Source organism: Bufo gargarizans, chromosome 10, assembly GCF_014858855.1.
Source record: "Bufo gargarizans isolate SCDJY-AF-19 chromosome 10, ASM1485885v1, whole genome shotgun sequence".
NCBI classification, from domain to species: Eukaryota; Metazoa; Chordata; class Amphibia; order Anura; family Bufonidae; genus Bufo; species Bufo gargarizans.
The window spans coordinates 76825814-76841739 of NC_058089.1; the positions used below are offsets into that span (position 1 = coordinate 76825814).

Consider the following 15926-nt stretch of genomic DNA (forward strand, 5'->3'; position numbering starts at 1 on the left):
AACCTGGCCAGTAATACCATATTGTGGCACATTTTACCACCCCAACAGAGCCAAACACCACAGCCCATCACAAAATACTACCAACAGCACAAAATACATCTCCAAAAATTTTCACTGGCAGGCCATGAGGAGAGCCCAAGTGGCCCCCTGGGCATTGGCCCACCGGGAAATTTCCCTGTAAGGTCTATGGCCAATCTGCCCCTGGTTGTAGCCAGGATTACAGAGTAGCAGTGATCCCATAGAAATGAATGGGATCACAGGCTAGGTTGCAAAAAATCCAGCAAAGTTGGAGAAACAGTTTCTGCTATGGCATACCATATACCAGAGTCAGCAAATCTCGGCACTCCAGTTGTGAAATTCCAAGCATGCTCCATTCATTTCCATGAGATTTCAGGGAAGAGTAGAGGAAGTATTCATGGTGGGAGTTGTAGTTTCACAACAGCTGGAGTGCCGGAGGTTGCCTATCCCAGTAAGACAAACTATCTGGGAAAATGATATCACACAGCACTATACACACCTCTCTGTTAATACTGATTCTTTCTCATTTCATTACTTGCTATGGTTTCATTTAAATTGAGCCACCTGTCAGAATACTTGCTCAGAATACTTAATAAACTTTTTATACACAGTGATTTACAAATTCTGGAAAAAGCAAAGTGGCATAGTGGCAAACTATGACTCAAAGACTGGTGTATGAAGAGTAGAAATGCAGATAAAGCTAATCCTATTTGGATGCAATGCATTCCCTCTTTTCTGAAATTTTTGTGTACCTCCAGTACATGTAAAGGCATACATCGAATGTATGCCCAGCCAGACATATGCATGCAAACCATCTCACCGATTGTAATCAACAAATGCAGGTTCAACAGGGTTATGCATTTAACATCAAATATCAAAAATAGTTAGACCTCATGCACACAACCGTGCTGTTTTTTGCGGCCTATTGTAGAAATGCCTATTCTTGTCCACAAAACGGACAAGAATAGGACATGCTATATTTTCTTTGCTGGGCCACGGAATAGTGCAATGGATGCGGACAGCACACAGAGAGCTGTCCACATCTTTTGTGGCCCCATTGAAGTAAACGGGTCCGCAACCGAGCCCCAAAAAATACGGCTCGGATGCGGACCACAACAACGGTCGTGTGCATGAGGCCTTAGTCTGAGATAAAATAGCGTCCATTGAATAATTTTCATACCTGAAATGCTGTCAATAGCTGTTTTAAAGTAATTTACAGAGTTTCCTCCATAACAAATACTCTTTTCATCCATTTTTTGCTTTATTGCTGCTGTAATCTCTGGACCGAGTCAGTCTCCTTTCCCCACTGGCAGCTGACTTCACACAGGAGTATTTTCAGCCACACTGCCATCAGCTTCTGGCAGTGTCAATCTGGGACAGCCTTTCACAGGGTGATTCTCAAGCAATGAGTCCCCGGAAAAATGGGAGTTGCTTTTTTTGCGGGCATGAAAAGAAAACGCAAAACTACAGCAGGTGTAGTAGAAAGCCGTGCCATACCATGTAACTAAATGATGTAACTCTTCACTGGACAGCATATAAATGGCAAACATTGGGAGAGATTTACTAAGCTACCATATTTTTCGCTTTATAAGACGCACTCCCCCCCCCCCCAAAGTTGGGGGAAAATGGCCGTGCATCTTATAAAGCGGATACTTCGCTGTCCGCTATGCTGCAGAGCGCGGCCAGCGAAGTATCAGTGTGGAGGAAGGAGGCGGGGACACTCATGGCAGGCCCGATGCAGTGACTCTACTCTAATACACCTGGCCCCGCAACTGTTAAATACATTCAATCTGATCTATATCTAAATGTATACGCTTTGTTCAGTACTTACTGTAGTACCGTAAACATAGCATTAAGACGGCGCAGACCGGCATCTCCTCGGTCATGCGCCGCCTGCCGCAGCTCCCTCTGTCATGCGCCGCCTGCCTGTTCATTCATAAAGTGAGATAAGCAGGCAGATGGCGCATGACCGAGGGAGCTGGGGCAGGCGGAGCATGACCGAGGGAGCTGCCGGTCTGCGCCATCTTAATGCTATACTTACGGTACTACAGTAGGTACCGAACAGAGCGTATACATTTAGATATAGATAAGATTGAATGTATTTAACAGTTGCAGGGCCAGGTGTATTAGAGCAGAGTCACTGCACCGGGCCCTGCCATGAGTGTCTCCACCTCCTCCCTCCACACTGATGCATCTGATGGGGGATCTGTGGATGACACTTATGGGGATCTGTGGATGACATAAGTGTCATCCACAGATCCCCCATCAGTGTCATCCACAGATCCCCCATCAGTGTCATCCACAGATCCCCCATCAGTGTCATCCACAGATCCCCCATCAGTGTCATCCACAGATCCCCCATCAGTGTCATCCACAGATCCCCCATCAGTGTCATCCACAGATCCCCCATCAGTGTCATCCACAGATTCCCCCATCAGTGTCATCCACAGATCCCCCATCAGTGTCATCCACAGATCCCCCATCAGTGTCATCCACAGATCCCCCATCAGTGTCATCCACAGATCCCCCATCAGTGTCATCCACAGATCCCCCATCAGTGTCATCCACAGATCCCCCATCAGTGTCATCCACAGATCCTCCATCAGTGTCATCCACAGATCCCCCATCAGTGTCATCCACAGATCCCCCATCAGTGTCATCCACAGATCCCCCATCAGTGTCATCCACAGATCCCCCATAACAGTGCTTCATCCACAGATCCCCCATAGTAGTGCTTCATCCACAGATACCCCCATAAAAGTGCATCAACCACAGATACCCCCATAACAGTGCGTCATCCACAGATCCCCCCATAACAGTGCGTCATCCACAGATCCCCCATAACAGTGCGTCATCCACAGATCCCCCCATAACAGTGCGTCATCCACAGATCCCCCATAACAGTGCGTCATCCACAGACCACCATTAGTTCAAAACCTACCAAAAGCACACTTTAATACTGTTTAACTATCCTCAGGATAGGTCATCAGTATGTGATCAGTGGGAATCCGACGCCCGGGAACCCCACCGATCAGCTGTTCCTAGGCCAGTGATGACACGTTCATCAGTCACTTGGCCTAGGTGCAGCTCAGCCCATAGAAGTGAAAGGGGATGACCTGTGATACCAAGCACAGCCACTATGCAATGTACGGCACTGTGCTTGGTAAGCACAGAGAAGGCCGTGGCACTCACAGGAGCACTGGTGCCTTCTGCAATCAGATACTGATGACTTATCCAGAGGGTAGATCACCAGTATTAAATTCTTGGAAAACCCTTTTAAGATACCTACCATTTTAACACAAAACAAGCTGACCAATACATGGTGTAATGTTAGACAAAGGTGTCTAAAGATGCAACAGATTTATCAGTCAGCATGAGCCATTTTCATAAATGTGGTACACTAAGACTAAGTTTATACATGACTAAATTTTATACAGGAATAGAAAATATTTTTTATGTGTGAAGAGAATATGATATCTAATGGGAATCGGTTGATTTAATGACTCTCCTTATATTGTATGTTGCCAAACTGATGAGTTCCAACAGAGCAGATTTGTTAGTACAGTATTTCACCATTTCCTCAGTTTCTATATGAAAAATCTATAACCATAGCATTTAGTATCACCAAAATATACATGTGGAGCATAACCCTTCCATGATGAGCATCATGACAGCAAACAATACAATAACACTTGTTAGATTGTGATCACATGTACCACCAACTACTTTCTCACAGAATTACTTACAGCTTGTTTAGGTAGGGTGTCTTGAAAACATCGTCCTAGAGGTTTGTGGGTGACAGGTCGGGATGGTGCCGCCTTATTTCCTTCGGGATGAGGTAGTAAGTGTTGGCTACCACCTCCTGCTGTTCCTTCAGCTCCAAGTCCCTCAATACGATGAACTTGTATGGATGCATTAGGTGGGTGATGAACTCGGACATTTAAAAGAGGTGGAAAGACCTGAACTATGAGGAGAGATAACAATGTGTATCAGAATGGATATGGAGGTAGAGATGGAAAAGATAAAACACAAGAAAGAATGGTGATAAGTCAGCAAAATAATGTACAGCAATAATGATGAGTGGGGCTTTAGATGTTTGTTCATCTACCAAATACATAATGGAAAGTGTGCATAAAATAATCAGACTCAAAGGTGTTGCCTTACTACTGACATAGGTGACATATCACCTGGATATACCGCCAGTGTCTCAACTGACTCCTTTCGATCAGTCAAATGAAGACTAAGTAAGGGTACTTTCACACTAGCGTTTTTCTTTTCCGGCGCTGAGTTCCGTCCTAGGGGCTCAAATCCAGAAAAGAACTGAACAGTTTTATCCTAATGCATTCTGAATGGAGAGTAATCCGTTCAGGATGCATCAGGATGTCTTCATTTCAGTCTTTTTGACTGATCAGGCTTTTCAGAAAACCGTAGCATGCAGTATTTTTACCTCCGGCCAAAAATCCTGAACACTTTGACTGAACGCCGGATCAGGCCTTTTTCCCATTGACTTGCATTAACGCCGGCGCCGTGTGTTCAGTCAAACCGGATCCGGCTTTTGCATGTTAAACCAGAAAAATGTGAAAAAAAAGTTAAAGTCCATAAATGGCGGATCCGTTTTTTCCAATGCATTTTTACATTGTGATCAAAATCCTGATCAGGATTCAAATGTAATACATTTTCACACGTTTTTCCAGATCTGGCGGGCAGTTCCGGTGTCGGAATTGAACGCCGGATTTAAACAACGCTAGTGTGAAAGTAGCCTTAGTGATGCTCCACTTAATCTCCTGTTTTAACAGGAGGAATCCCAGGAGCTAGACTCTCACTGATTAACTAAAACTTTGGGCAGCTACAAAAGTCTCTCCAATCCTGGAGGACCCAAGCGTATGTTTACTATAACTTTCAATGGTCATTCTATGATCGTTCATTATAACAGGAAGGTTAGTGGATTTATTTACAGTATCTATATTTAATGCAATATAGGTAATTTTGTAGGACAATTCCTAGGATTTCTAAACAAAATACCTTCCGCAGAACTGTGTCCAGGCCCCAGTGGTACTGTAAGAGCAGACTGGCTGATTTTCACCCCTTTGCCTTCAGGATCATCATCTCCTGTAATAACTTGCACAGCGTAGACTGCATGTTTCCCTGAGGATGCCTCCATTCCTTCTCCTTCATTCACCTCACTTGGACTTCGGCCCACACCCCCTGCCAGAACAGCAGGGAACTGACAAAATCTCCCTGTGAATTCCGGAGGGCATAGACAGTGATTGTTGGAGGAGCACTGGCCACCGTTCATACATGGTATGGGGCAAACCACTGTGAAAAAGAAAACAGATAACATCTAATCCCTATATCTCTATTCACATGGTACAATTAAAACAGACGACCCATGTAGCAGCTAATCTTGCAGCCATTATCAATCAGCAATCAATTAACAGTAAATCTTTAGACAGTCAATTTGAACAACTAATTGACTTGGCCATCCACCTGGTTTATGGCCACACCACGGTTTTAACTGCGTCTTTGTGGTGGCTGCTATGTGGAACAAGATCCTTAGTAGTGTTGAGCGAGCATGCTCGACCGAACCGCTGTTCGGCTTGAGCATCGCTATGCTCGGCACATCCGAGTGCTTGGACGAATACTGTGGGGTCTCGAATACAATTTAATACAATGAAAGTCAATGGGAGACCCGAGCATCAAACCAGGCACCCCCTGCTCTGAAGAAGAGAGGATGTCTGGTTCACAAAAACAGGTAAAAGAATCAGCATTAAGAGAATAGCTGGATAAGTCTTGGACTCCTATTATCTACGACATACAATAGACAACCACACAAAGGCTATATGCCATATAGCAGACTTGTGCATTATGAGACATTCCAAACCAGCTCTTCACTGAGAACTAGTAAGCCTCAAAGTTAATTCAGATCTGTTGGATGGATTGGGTGGACCTGCGCACCTAGATCAATATCATTAGGGTGACAAAAAGTTTTCTGATCGTCCTAACATATTATTTAATAACCTTTCTATACAGTTTTGTCATGTAAAAACTTATTTGCATAAACATGGGCATATGGGAAAGACATGCAAATGAGCATAATTTGCCTTGTTTTTCAGCTGCATGGAAAATTTGAGATCTACACTACTCATGAACAGCGCCATCTATTGATCTCATAGTCTTATGACAAGACTATTATACTATAAGTCTTATGACAAGACTATTAGTGTAGCCTTTTGCATGGAAAATTTGCGATTAGAATATTCGCAATCTACACTACTCATGAACAGCGCCATCTATTGGATTCATAGTCTTGTCATAAGACTAACCTCTTTACAGGGATCTGATATTTGCTGCAGGGAAGTCACCAGGCCTCTACCTCTTGATATAGTCCTGGTGTGGTTGGCGGCTGACTCACTGGGGTTCAGGCAATATGCATAGTCTAGATACAGATTAAAATTAGGAAGCATACAAGCGTATCCTTGAGACAAGTCTGAGGTATGGGCAGGTAGCAGAAGGGCAATCCGAGAAATTGGCTAAAGTCAAGGCTGGTGACTATAATTCAGATTCGGTTGTCAGGCAAAAGTTCAGTACACTGGAAGTCAGCAGAATATAACACCTTTGCTGGAATACTAGACACTAGAAACTTAAAGCTTTCATGGGTTTGTAGTAAGTGAGATAAATATCTGTACAGAAAAGACAAAGGTAATAGCGTCTCACTGTACCTTTAACAAAAGAATTGTGCTGCAAAGCCCTGTTGGTCCACCCAACCAACACAAATATATAAAGATAAAATGGTAAAAGCTGGGCTGAGCACTCAAAAACTGGAATACTACAAACCGGATTCCCAAAAGGTTGGGACACTATACAAATCGTGAATAAAAACTGAATGCAATGATGTGGAGGTGCCAACTTCTAATATTTTATTTAGAATAGAACATAAATCACGGAACAAAAGTTTAAACTGAGAAAATGTACCATTTTAAGGGAAAAATATGTTGAATCAGAATTTCATGGTGTCAAAAAATCCCCAAAAAGTTGGGACAAGGCCATTTTGACCACTGTGTGGCATCTCCCCTTCTTCATACAACACTCAACAGACGTCTGGGGACCGAGGAGACCAGTTTCTCAAGTTTAGAAATAGGAATGCTCTCCCATTTTTGTCAAATACAGGCCTCTAACTGTTCAATCGTCTTGGGCCTTCTTTGTTGCACCTTCCTCTTTATGATGCGCCAAATGTTCTCTATAGGTGAAAGATCTGGACTGCAGACTGGCCATTTCAGTACCCGGATCCTTCTCCTATGCAGCCATGATGTTGTGATTGATGCAGAATGTGGTCTGGCATTATCTTGTTGAAAAATGCAGGGTCTTCCCTGAAAGAGATGACGTCTGGATGGGAGCATATGTTGTTCTAGAACCTGAATATATTTTTCTGCATTGATGGTGCCTTTCCAGACATGCAAGCTGCCCATGCCACACGCACTCATGCAACCCCATACCATCAGAGATGCAGGCTTCTGAACTGAGCGTTGATAACAACTTGGGTTGTCCTTGTCCTCTTTGGTCCGGATGACATGGCGTCCCAGATTTCCAAAAAGAACTTCGAATCGTGACTCGTCTGACCACAGAACAGTCTTCCATTTTGCCACACTCCATTTTAAATGATCCCTGGCCCAGTGAAAACACCTGAGCTTGTGGATCTTGCTTGCTGCCAAAAACGCCTTTTACCTTTCCGGATGGCTTCTATTGCTGTAAATAGTCTTTGTGAACGGGCCCGTTCATATGATCCTCAGTTGACCACGTTTGTGGTAATTAGTAAGTTCAGATGTTGGGGGACTTTTAAGGTGTATGGTACAACCAGTGTCCGGTAACACCAGGAAGTAGGTGGGATTCCAGAGAAATGTCTCTCAATCTGTATTTCTTCAAAGAAGGCGGTGGATAAATGCAATTATACAGTTTTACAGTTTCTCATCCATAAATGCAGCAGGTCCTGACCAGGTTTTTTCTCCGCTGCGATTGGACAGCGCTACAGCCAGGGGAGAAGGAGACGATCATAGAGAAACACTGCGTCTCCTCCCTATTGCTCCGATGCTCAGTATTACTGAGCATGAAATTTCCAGGGGGCCCAAACGGGGCGCAGGAGCGCTATTTTAAAACAACAGACAGGGTGGCAGCACAGTGGGGGGTACCCGGCAGGCACAGATATTTATCTCTCTTGCTACAAACCCATGAAAGGTCCTCTTTAAAGCTCAGGCAACCTACCACTGGGGAGAATGCCTTAAGTACCCAGGGACAACTAGCCATTGGTTGAGAATAATTTAGATTCACATGCGCAGTGTTTTATACCTGTTCAATGATGGCAGACCTGGGAGCCTCTGTTTATGCCTGTTGCTATACAAACCCGTAGGCACCATGTGATCACATTGCGGGGGCACCAATGGGATGTCCAAGCAATGTCCTCCCAATGTCTACCAACTCTTTCTAAAGAGGTGAGACAACTGATATCAAAGATAGCTGTATGTTACAGCTGGAACTCACTGCTGATGGTGCAGGCTCAGCTCCTGAGACTACACCATGCATGCACTGTAAATGTATGTTTCTTCATGTTAAGGCCCACCAACCAACAATGTATATTTATGACACAGGGGAGGGCTGTGCATCTAAAAAAAAAAAAAAAGCATCTCGTCTTGAAGCAAATTGTCTAGAATATAAATATCCTCTTGATGTGTCTACAGTTCCTATTCAAAGCTGTGGTCACAGGCTTTAAATAAACCTTGTGTAGTCTGATCCTGCGGTCATGATTTCTTCCATTGTCCCTTATTTCTTGCCAATAGAAATGGTGGATTAGGAAGAAGTATGGTTGATTTAACAGAAGAGCATACCCTTTAACTTTCATTTGTTTCTTGGACAAGATAAAAGCATTATTAAGTCATGCAGAAATAAGTTAATGTCTCATAATAAAATGATGCAACAAATATACATCATACAGAATGACATAGAGACAGAAAAGATTGAACATACATTTCATCACACATAATTATACAATGTTTAATAATTAAAATGAATAAATGACCAGTCAATACACATCCTACTATCAGAGTCAAATGCAAAACTGACTAAATATGTAACTAAAAAATAAATTAATATTTATGCACAATTGCAATGCAAACCAGCTGAGTAAATATGATAAATGTATGGTAGGTTATTAATTAAAATATAGTTTAGGCAAAAACAAATGTCAAGTTTCAAGTATTATTTCGAAACTTTTAGAACATTAAACTGAATTATTACTATTTTGAACTTAAGTTCAAGTGGCCGCTGTTGGTTCCTCTATATTTGTCATTGGTGTTCTATGCTAGATAGATAGACTGAATTACACAGTGCATCAGACAATACTATTCAATACTATAGGTCACTTTAGAGAGAGTGTAAATGGTGTGAATAATTAAAGGTGTCAGGATCAGGGACTGTGATGGTCATTGAGATTTAAAGGCCCCTTCACGTGAGTCAACAACCAGGGCAACTATCGGGAAGGAGCATTCCTAGAAACACTAATTCACAATAATTGTTCTGTGTAAATGTGCTGCTGATCGCCTTAGGGTACTTTCACAATAACGTTTTTCTTTTCTGTCGCTGAGTTCCGCCAAAAGGGCTCAATGCCGGAAAATAACTGATCGGGTATATCCCCATGCATTCTAAATGGAGAGTAATCCATTCAGGATGTCTTCAGTTCAGTCTTTTTGATTGATCAGGACAGAGATAAAACTGCAACATGCTACGATTTTATCTCCGGCCCAAAAAACTGAAGACTTGCCTGAATACCGCATCCGGCATTTTTTTTCCATAGGAATTAGTGCCGGATCCGGCATTCAAAATACTGCAATGCCGGAAAGACGGATACAGCATTTCAATGCATTGTTCTGACTGATCAGGCATTTTAAGACTGATCAGGATCCTGATCAGTCTTACAAATGCTATCAGTTGGCATACGTTTTGCTGGATCCAGGACAGAACTTCTTGCTGAATCACTCTGCCGCAAGTGTGAAAGTAGCCTTAAAAATAAGCAAAGATTTGTTGATTGGGGTAATAGCATCGCTGATGTAGACACCAAAATCATTGTTTCTTGGCAGTAGATTATTTATTGTAAACAGGGACTTGCTGCTTGGAAACAATGAATCTGTATGGGGACAAGTGACCTCAGTTGTGAACACTGGTCCCCATACAGTTGGGATTATCTCCTCTTCTACTGGAGGTAAAAACTTGGTCAGGACTCTACCCTCTAAAGCAGGGATGCTCAACCTGCGGCCCTCCAGCTGTTGTAAAACTACAACTCCCACCATGCCCTGCTGTAGGCTGATAGAGGTAGGCTGTCCGGGAATTATGGGAGTTGTAGTTTTGCAGCAGCTGGAGGGCTGCAGGTTGAGCATGCCTGCTCTAAAGGAACAACTTTTAGCAAATGATGTAGTGGAAAAATGGCCCAAGGGTCATTTAAAAGGGTTTAGGCAGAAACCTTTCTGTCCTGTGTGGGGGGCCTGGTTTGATCCTTGCTATGGGGCCCTTACTTCTCTATGTATGCCATTGGTGATCGCTGTATGTAAATGCAGTTCTCAACTCTGCTCATGATTAGGCAATTATCAGGAATGAATGGTTTGTTCCTGATAATTGTCTGCACAGTTGGCCCATATAAAGGGGCCTTAGCCCTTAAAAGGGTTGGCCCATCTCATTCATTATAGTACATATCGCCAGGATATATCATCAATGTTAGATAGATGTGGGTCCTAACTCTAGGACCCGCACCTCTCTCTAGAAGGGTCTCCCAAAGCGAAGGAGAACTCACCGCGAATGCACAACTTGTTCTCCCTTTACTTCTATGGGAGTTTCAAAAAGGACAGAGTGAGTGCACCCAGCTATTTCTGGAACTCTTTTGAAAGTGAATGGAGAATGCACAGCGCAAGCGAGGCCACTTCTCTATTCACCTCTATGAGTGTTCTGGAAATAGCTAAGCCAGTGATTAGCTATTTTTGGCACTCCTGTGGAAGTCAATGGAGAACATGCTGTGCATGCACTGTGTGCTCGCTATTGCTTTTGGGACCCCTTCTAGAGATGGGTGCGGGTCTCATAGGTGACATTGATGAGAATTTCCTAGCGATATGCCAACAATGTGTATCCCAACCCCTTTACAAATCTGCAAAATAAACATGAATTAAACAATTAAAGAGGACCTTTCACTACAATAAAAAAAGCTAAACTAAGCATACAGACATGGAGAGCGGCGCCCAGGGATCTCCCTGCACTTACAATTATCCCTGGGCGCCGCTCCGTTCTCCCGGTATAGGCTCTGGTTTCTTCAGATTTTCGGCTCAACTAGGTGGAGCCTGCCGGCGTCTCCTTCTCCCATGCTGTAGCGCTGGCCAATTGCAGTGCTCAGCTCATAGCCTGAGAGGTTTTTTCTCTATGAGCTGAGCGCTGCGATTGGCCAGCGCTACAGCCTGGAAGAAGGAGACGCCAGCAGGCTTCACCTAGTTGAGCCAAAAATCTGAAGATACCGGAGCCTATACCGGGTAAACGGAACCAGGGGCGGACTGGGCCGGGGGGCAGGGGGGCAATTGCCCCCCGGGCCTCCCTGGCTTGCTGTCCCGGCCGGCCGGCCGGGCCGGAATACACAGCCGCTTTATGCCAGGGACGCTTTATGCCAGGGACGAGACGGGGAGCAGGGGAGCAGTGCGCCGGAGCGGCGCAGGCGGCGCGATGACGTCATCGGCGCAATGACGTCATCGCGCCACCTGCGCCGGTCCTGCGGCCGTAAAGTGATTGCATCTCTGTGCTGGCTGGAGGCGGGAGTCCAGAGAAGCAGGGAGGTAAGTATGTCTGACTGACTTTTTTTTTTTTTTTTCTTTATTTCTGTCCCTATCTGGCTACTACTGGGCTGGCACTTTATGAGGGGGGTGGGGGGCAGGGGGCACAATCTGGCTAGTGGTGGCTACTCCTGGCACATTACTGCCAGTAGTAGCCAGATTAGGGGGGGCCCCCCTATAATGTGCCAGGAGTAGCCACCACTAGCCAGATTGTGCCCCCTGCCCCCCACCCCCCTCATAAAGTGCCAGCCCAGTAGTCTACTGGGCTGGCACTTTATGAGGGGGGTGGGGGGCACGGGGGCACAATCTGGCTAGTGGTGGCTACTCCTGGCACATTATAGGGCCCCCCCCCCTAATCTGGCTACTACTGGGCTGGCACTTTATGAGGGGGGTGGGGGGCAGGGGGCACAATCTGGCTAGTGGTGGCTACTCCTGGCACATTATAGGGGGCCCCCCCCTAATCTGGCTACTACTGGCAGTAGTAGCCAGATTAGGGGGGGGGCCCCCCTATAATGTGCCAGGAGTAGCCACCACTAGCCAGATTGTGCCCCCTGCCCCCCACCCCCCTCATAAAGTGCCAGCCCAGTAGTAGCCAGATTAGGGGGGGGGGCTATAATGTGCCAGGAGTAGCCACCACTAGCCAGATTGTGCCCCCGTGCCCCCCTGCCCCCCACCCCCCTCATAAAGTGCCAGCCCAGTAGACTACTGGGCTGGCACTTTATGAGGGGGGTGGGGGGCAGGGGGCACAATCTGGCTAGTGGTGGCTACTCCTGGCACATTATAGGGGGGCCCCCCCCTAATCTGGCTACTACTGGGCTGGCACTTTATGAGGGGGGTGGGGGGCAGGGGGGCACAATCTGGCTACTCCTGGCACATTATAGAGGGGCCCCTATCTGGCTACTGGCACATTATGGGGGACCTATGGCTACTGGCAGATTACAGGGGGGGCTATGGCTACTGGCAGATTATAGGGGGGGCTATGGCTACTGGCAGATTATAGGGGGGGCTATGGCTACTGGCAGATTATAGGGGGGGCTATGGCTACTGGCAGATTATAGGGGGGCTATGGCTACTGGCAGATTATAGGGGGGGCTATGGCTACTGGCAGATTATAGGGGGGCTATGGCTACTGGCAGATTATAGGGGGGGCTATGGCTACTGGCAGATTATAGGGGGGGCTATGGCTACTGGCAGATTATAGGGGGGGCTATGGCTACTGGCACATTATGGGGGGGCATATGGCTACAGGCACATTATAGGGGGGCCCTATGTGGCTACTGGCACATTATAGGGGGGCCCTATCTGGCTACTGGCACATTATAGGGGGCACTATGGGGACATTAGCTCAACTGGGGATATTACAATGGGGTATTTTGTGCACTGTCTATTATAAGGAGAATTATTTCTACTGGGGGGGGGTGGGGCATTATGGTGGGCTTTATTACTCCCCCATGGTATGACCCCCTAGTAGCAGCCCCAGCCTCTCCCTGCTCTGTGACCCCTCTGCCCCTTCTCCAAATCCTTATTATGAAATCTTTCTCATTAGGATAAAACACAACATCAGCTCCGCCGAGCCCCCGGCCAAAGCGTAGAAGTGGCGTCCGAGATCCCCAAGGGTCAAGTAACTGTAAGTTTTCAAATGAAATATGTTTATGTTATACACATATAGCCTACACTGTGCCACACAATATACAGTTTCTCCTGCAAAAGTCTTTAAGTGTCATGGGGGGGACACAGAGCAGCGCCCAGCGGGGAGGAGAGAATACACGGATGCAACACTGTATCAGCCAGAAAATGACACTTTCGGCATTATACCAAAAATGCAATTTTCGGCTGATGTGTTTCGGCGGCCGATATATCGGAGCATGCCTAGTTTATTTTGTTTTACTGTGTTCTAATTTACATGGCTGACGGAAGTGGGGGGGGGGGGGGGCTCAGTGGGCCTCTGGGTGTTACTTGCCCCCTGGGCCAAAAGTTGCCAGTCAGCCCCTGAACGGAACGGTGCCCAGGGATAATAGTAAGTGCAGGGAGATCCCTGGGCGCCGCTCTCCATGTCTGTATGCTTACTTTAGATTTTTTATTGTAGTGAAAGGTCCTCTTTAAAGGAAAGAGAGCAGTGGATGGGCTTCTAATCAACACATTTCACACAACAGAGACACATTTGATATTTTCCAGAAACACATCTCTCTTTGGAGCACAGGTATATTTTTGTGCTTTGCACAAATCTCTATCCTGATAATCACTAACATACAAATTCCTATTTGCTTGTGTCATGGTGCCACCCTGCTGGAAAACAGCCAATTTTAATCAATGAGCAGCAGTAAAAAAAAAAACATTAGTTCTTTATTATGTTTATTAACTGTAGCATTATTTTTCTAGTATCACTATTGCTCAGTGTGAAGACTCTGTGTACAGTATACGGTTAATGTATAGGAATTAAAGTACAATGTGTCACAGTAAAAGAAAGTTATCTCATTTGTCTCTTTGTTGATGTATTGCAGTGGAATGACTATGGCCTGTAGGATATGCTATCTGTGTGTCTACGTCAAGCCCCAACTGGCCAGTTTCTGGAACAAATACTCACCCACTCTAAATCCAGATCCTGTCAGGGTGTCTGTGGAACCTCCATTCTCAGCTATCAGCGTCATGTTGCTCCCTGGTTTGCAGACGTCATGACAATAGCCTTTGTGACATGTCCTTTTACATACTACAGGGGCAAAGACCACCTTGAAGCGCTCGCGTGATGCAGCCGGAGAAAAGTAACAAACAAATGTTCCCAACCAGAGGATCAGGATAGAAAATATAGGATAGAAACGTGCTGGAGCCATGCTGAAATTACAGAAAGTGTCCCCTGTGTGTTGTCTATGTGTATTTAGCCTTGTTTGTTTGACACTTCACTGTCACTGCTTATTATTGCCTGTTACCTCTCATGATGACCTCATCCGGAATAGGACAGCGTCCACGACAAAGAATTTACCATCCACTTGGTAGTAGGAAAGCTGTACTACAGGACAATCCTATGTGTACTTGTGCATAGTGTAAGTGAGTCGCCTAAGTATACTTTCTGGACAGATGCTCCAAATCTTATCTCCTACATATCCGCTACAATATGCTATATATTGTCCCATAGAATGAAAAATGCTAGATTATACCTGCTTCTAAGATCAAGGGTAGATTTCTATGCTTAGAATGCTATTACCTACCAGAAAAATTAAACTGGCTATAGAAAGAAAAAAAAATAAAAGAAAGGCAGACTGGAATGCGAGAAATGATGATGAACGAACGGATGAGGAGATCCAAAAAAAGCAGTCAGCTAGAGGGAGAAAAGAAACAAAGAGAAAGCTTTCGCAGACAGATGTAGGCATGCACATAGACAGTGACAGTCACTGAAGCCGGAGGCTCTGGTAAAAAAGTTTTTCCGGATGGGAGCAATGTCTTGAGAGCAGCCAGGGAAGAAACAGAGAGTGAGAAAACAGGAAGACGGAGGAGGGGGAAAAAGGGAGTTAGAGAGGCAGGCAAGGGAGGAGGGACAGGCACTGAAGGTGGGAGTAGTCTGGAAAAGAGGGAGAACAAAAAAAAGTTACATACAGCAAAAAGCTTAACGTAAAAGTGCATAGACACAAAGAAAATATACTGAGTGTGAACCCAGTGACATAATCATACAGCAAGTGTGACAAACTGTGAGTATGAGACACCGCAATAAGTGCAGAGAGGCAGATGAAGAGACAGTACATTTATGAGACATCACAGAGACAGAGAAGGAAAATTACTCCAAACTTGTGTCTCCTACGTGAGAATTTAAGTCTAGTATATCTGGCAGGATAGAAAAGATATTCTTCAAATCTTTTACATTCAATACAATCCTTACTTATTATTCTGGTTACACTGTACACATGCAGAAACACAACATACATTGCTTTGAAAATATTTTTACTCTCATATTATCAAACATAACAGTTTTTGATTTCATATTACTGCATGAATACAATAACCCCCTGTCTACCATGCTGTAAATAATATGGCGTATGTGTGCTAGTTAGGTTGGCCACTTGCTACACA

At 45.0% G+C, this 15926-nt stretch overlaps 1 protein-coding gene across 1 annotated transcript in view; it reads right to left on the bottom strand.

Annotated features, from left to right (window-relative positions):
• Positions 1-15338, bottom strand: part of LTBP3 (latent transforming growth factor beta binding protein 3) — a 176942-nt gene extending 161604 nt beyond the window's left edge. Inside the window, exons 1-3 of the mRNA XM_044269983.1 lie at positions 14452-15338; positions 5041-5334; positions 3765-3982 (exon numbers count right to left, since the gene is read on the bottom strand). Coding sequence (XP_044125918.1) covers positions 3765-3982; positions 5041-5334; positions 14452-14695 — 756 coding nt within the window. The 5' untranslated portion in view covers positions 14696-15338. The remainder of the gene's footprint in view (positions 1-3764; positions 3983-5040; positions 5335-14451) is intronic.
• Between the last annotated feature and the right edge of the window lie 588 nt (positions 15339-15926).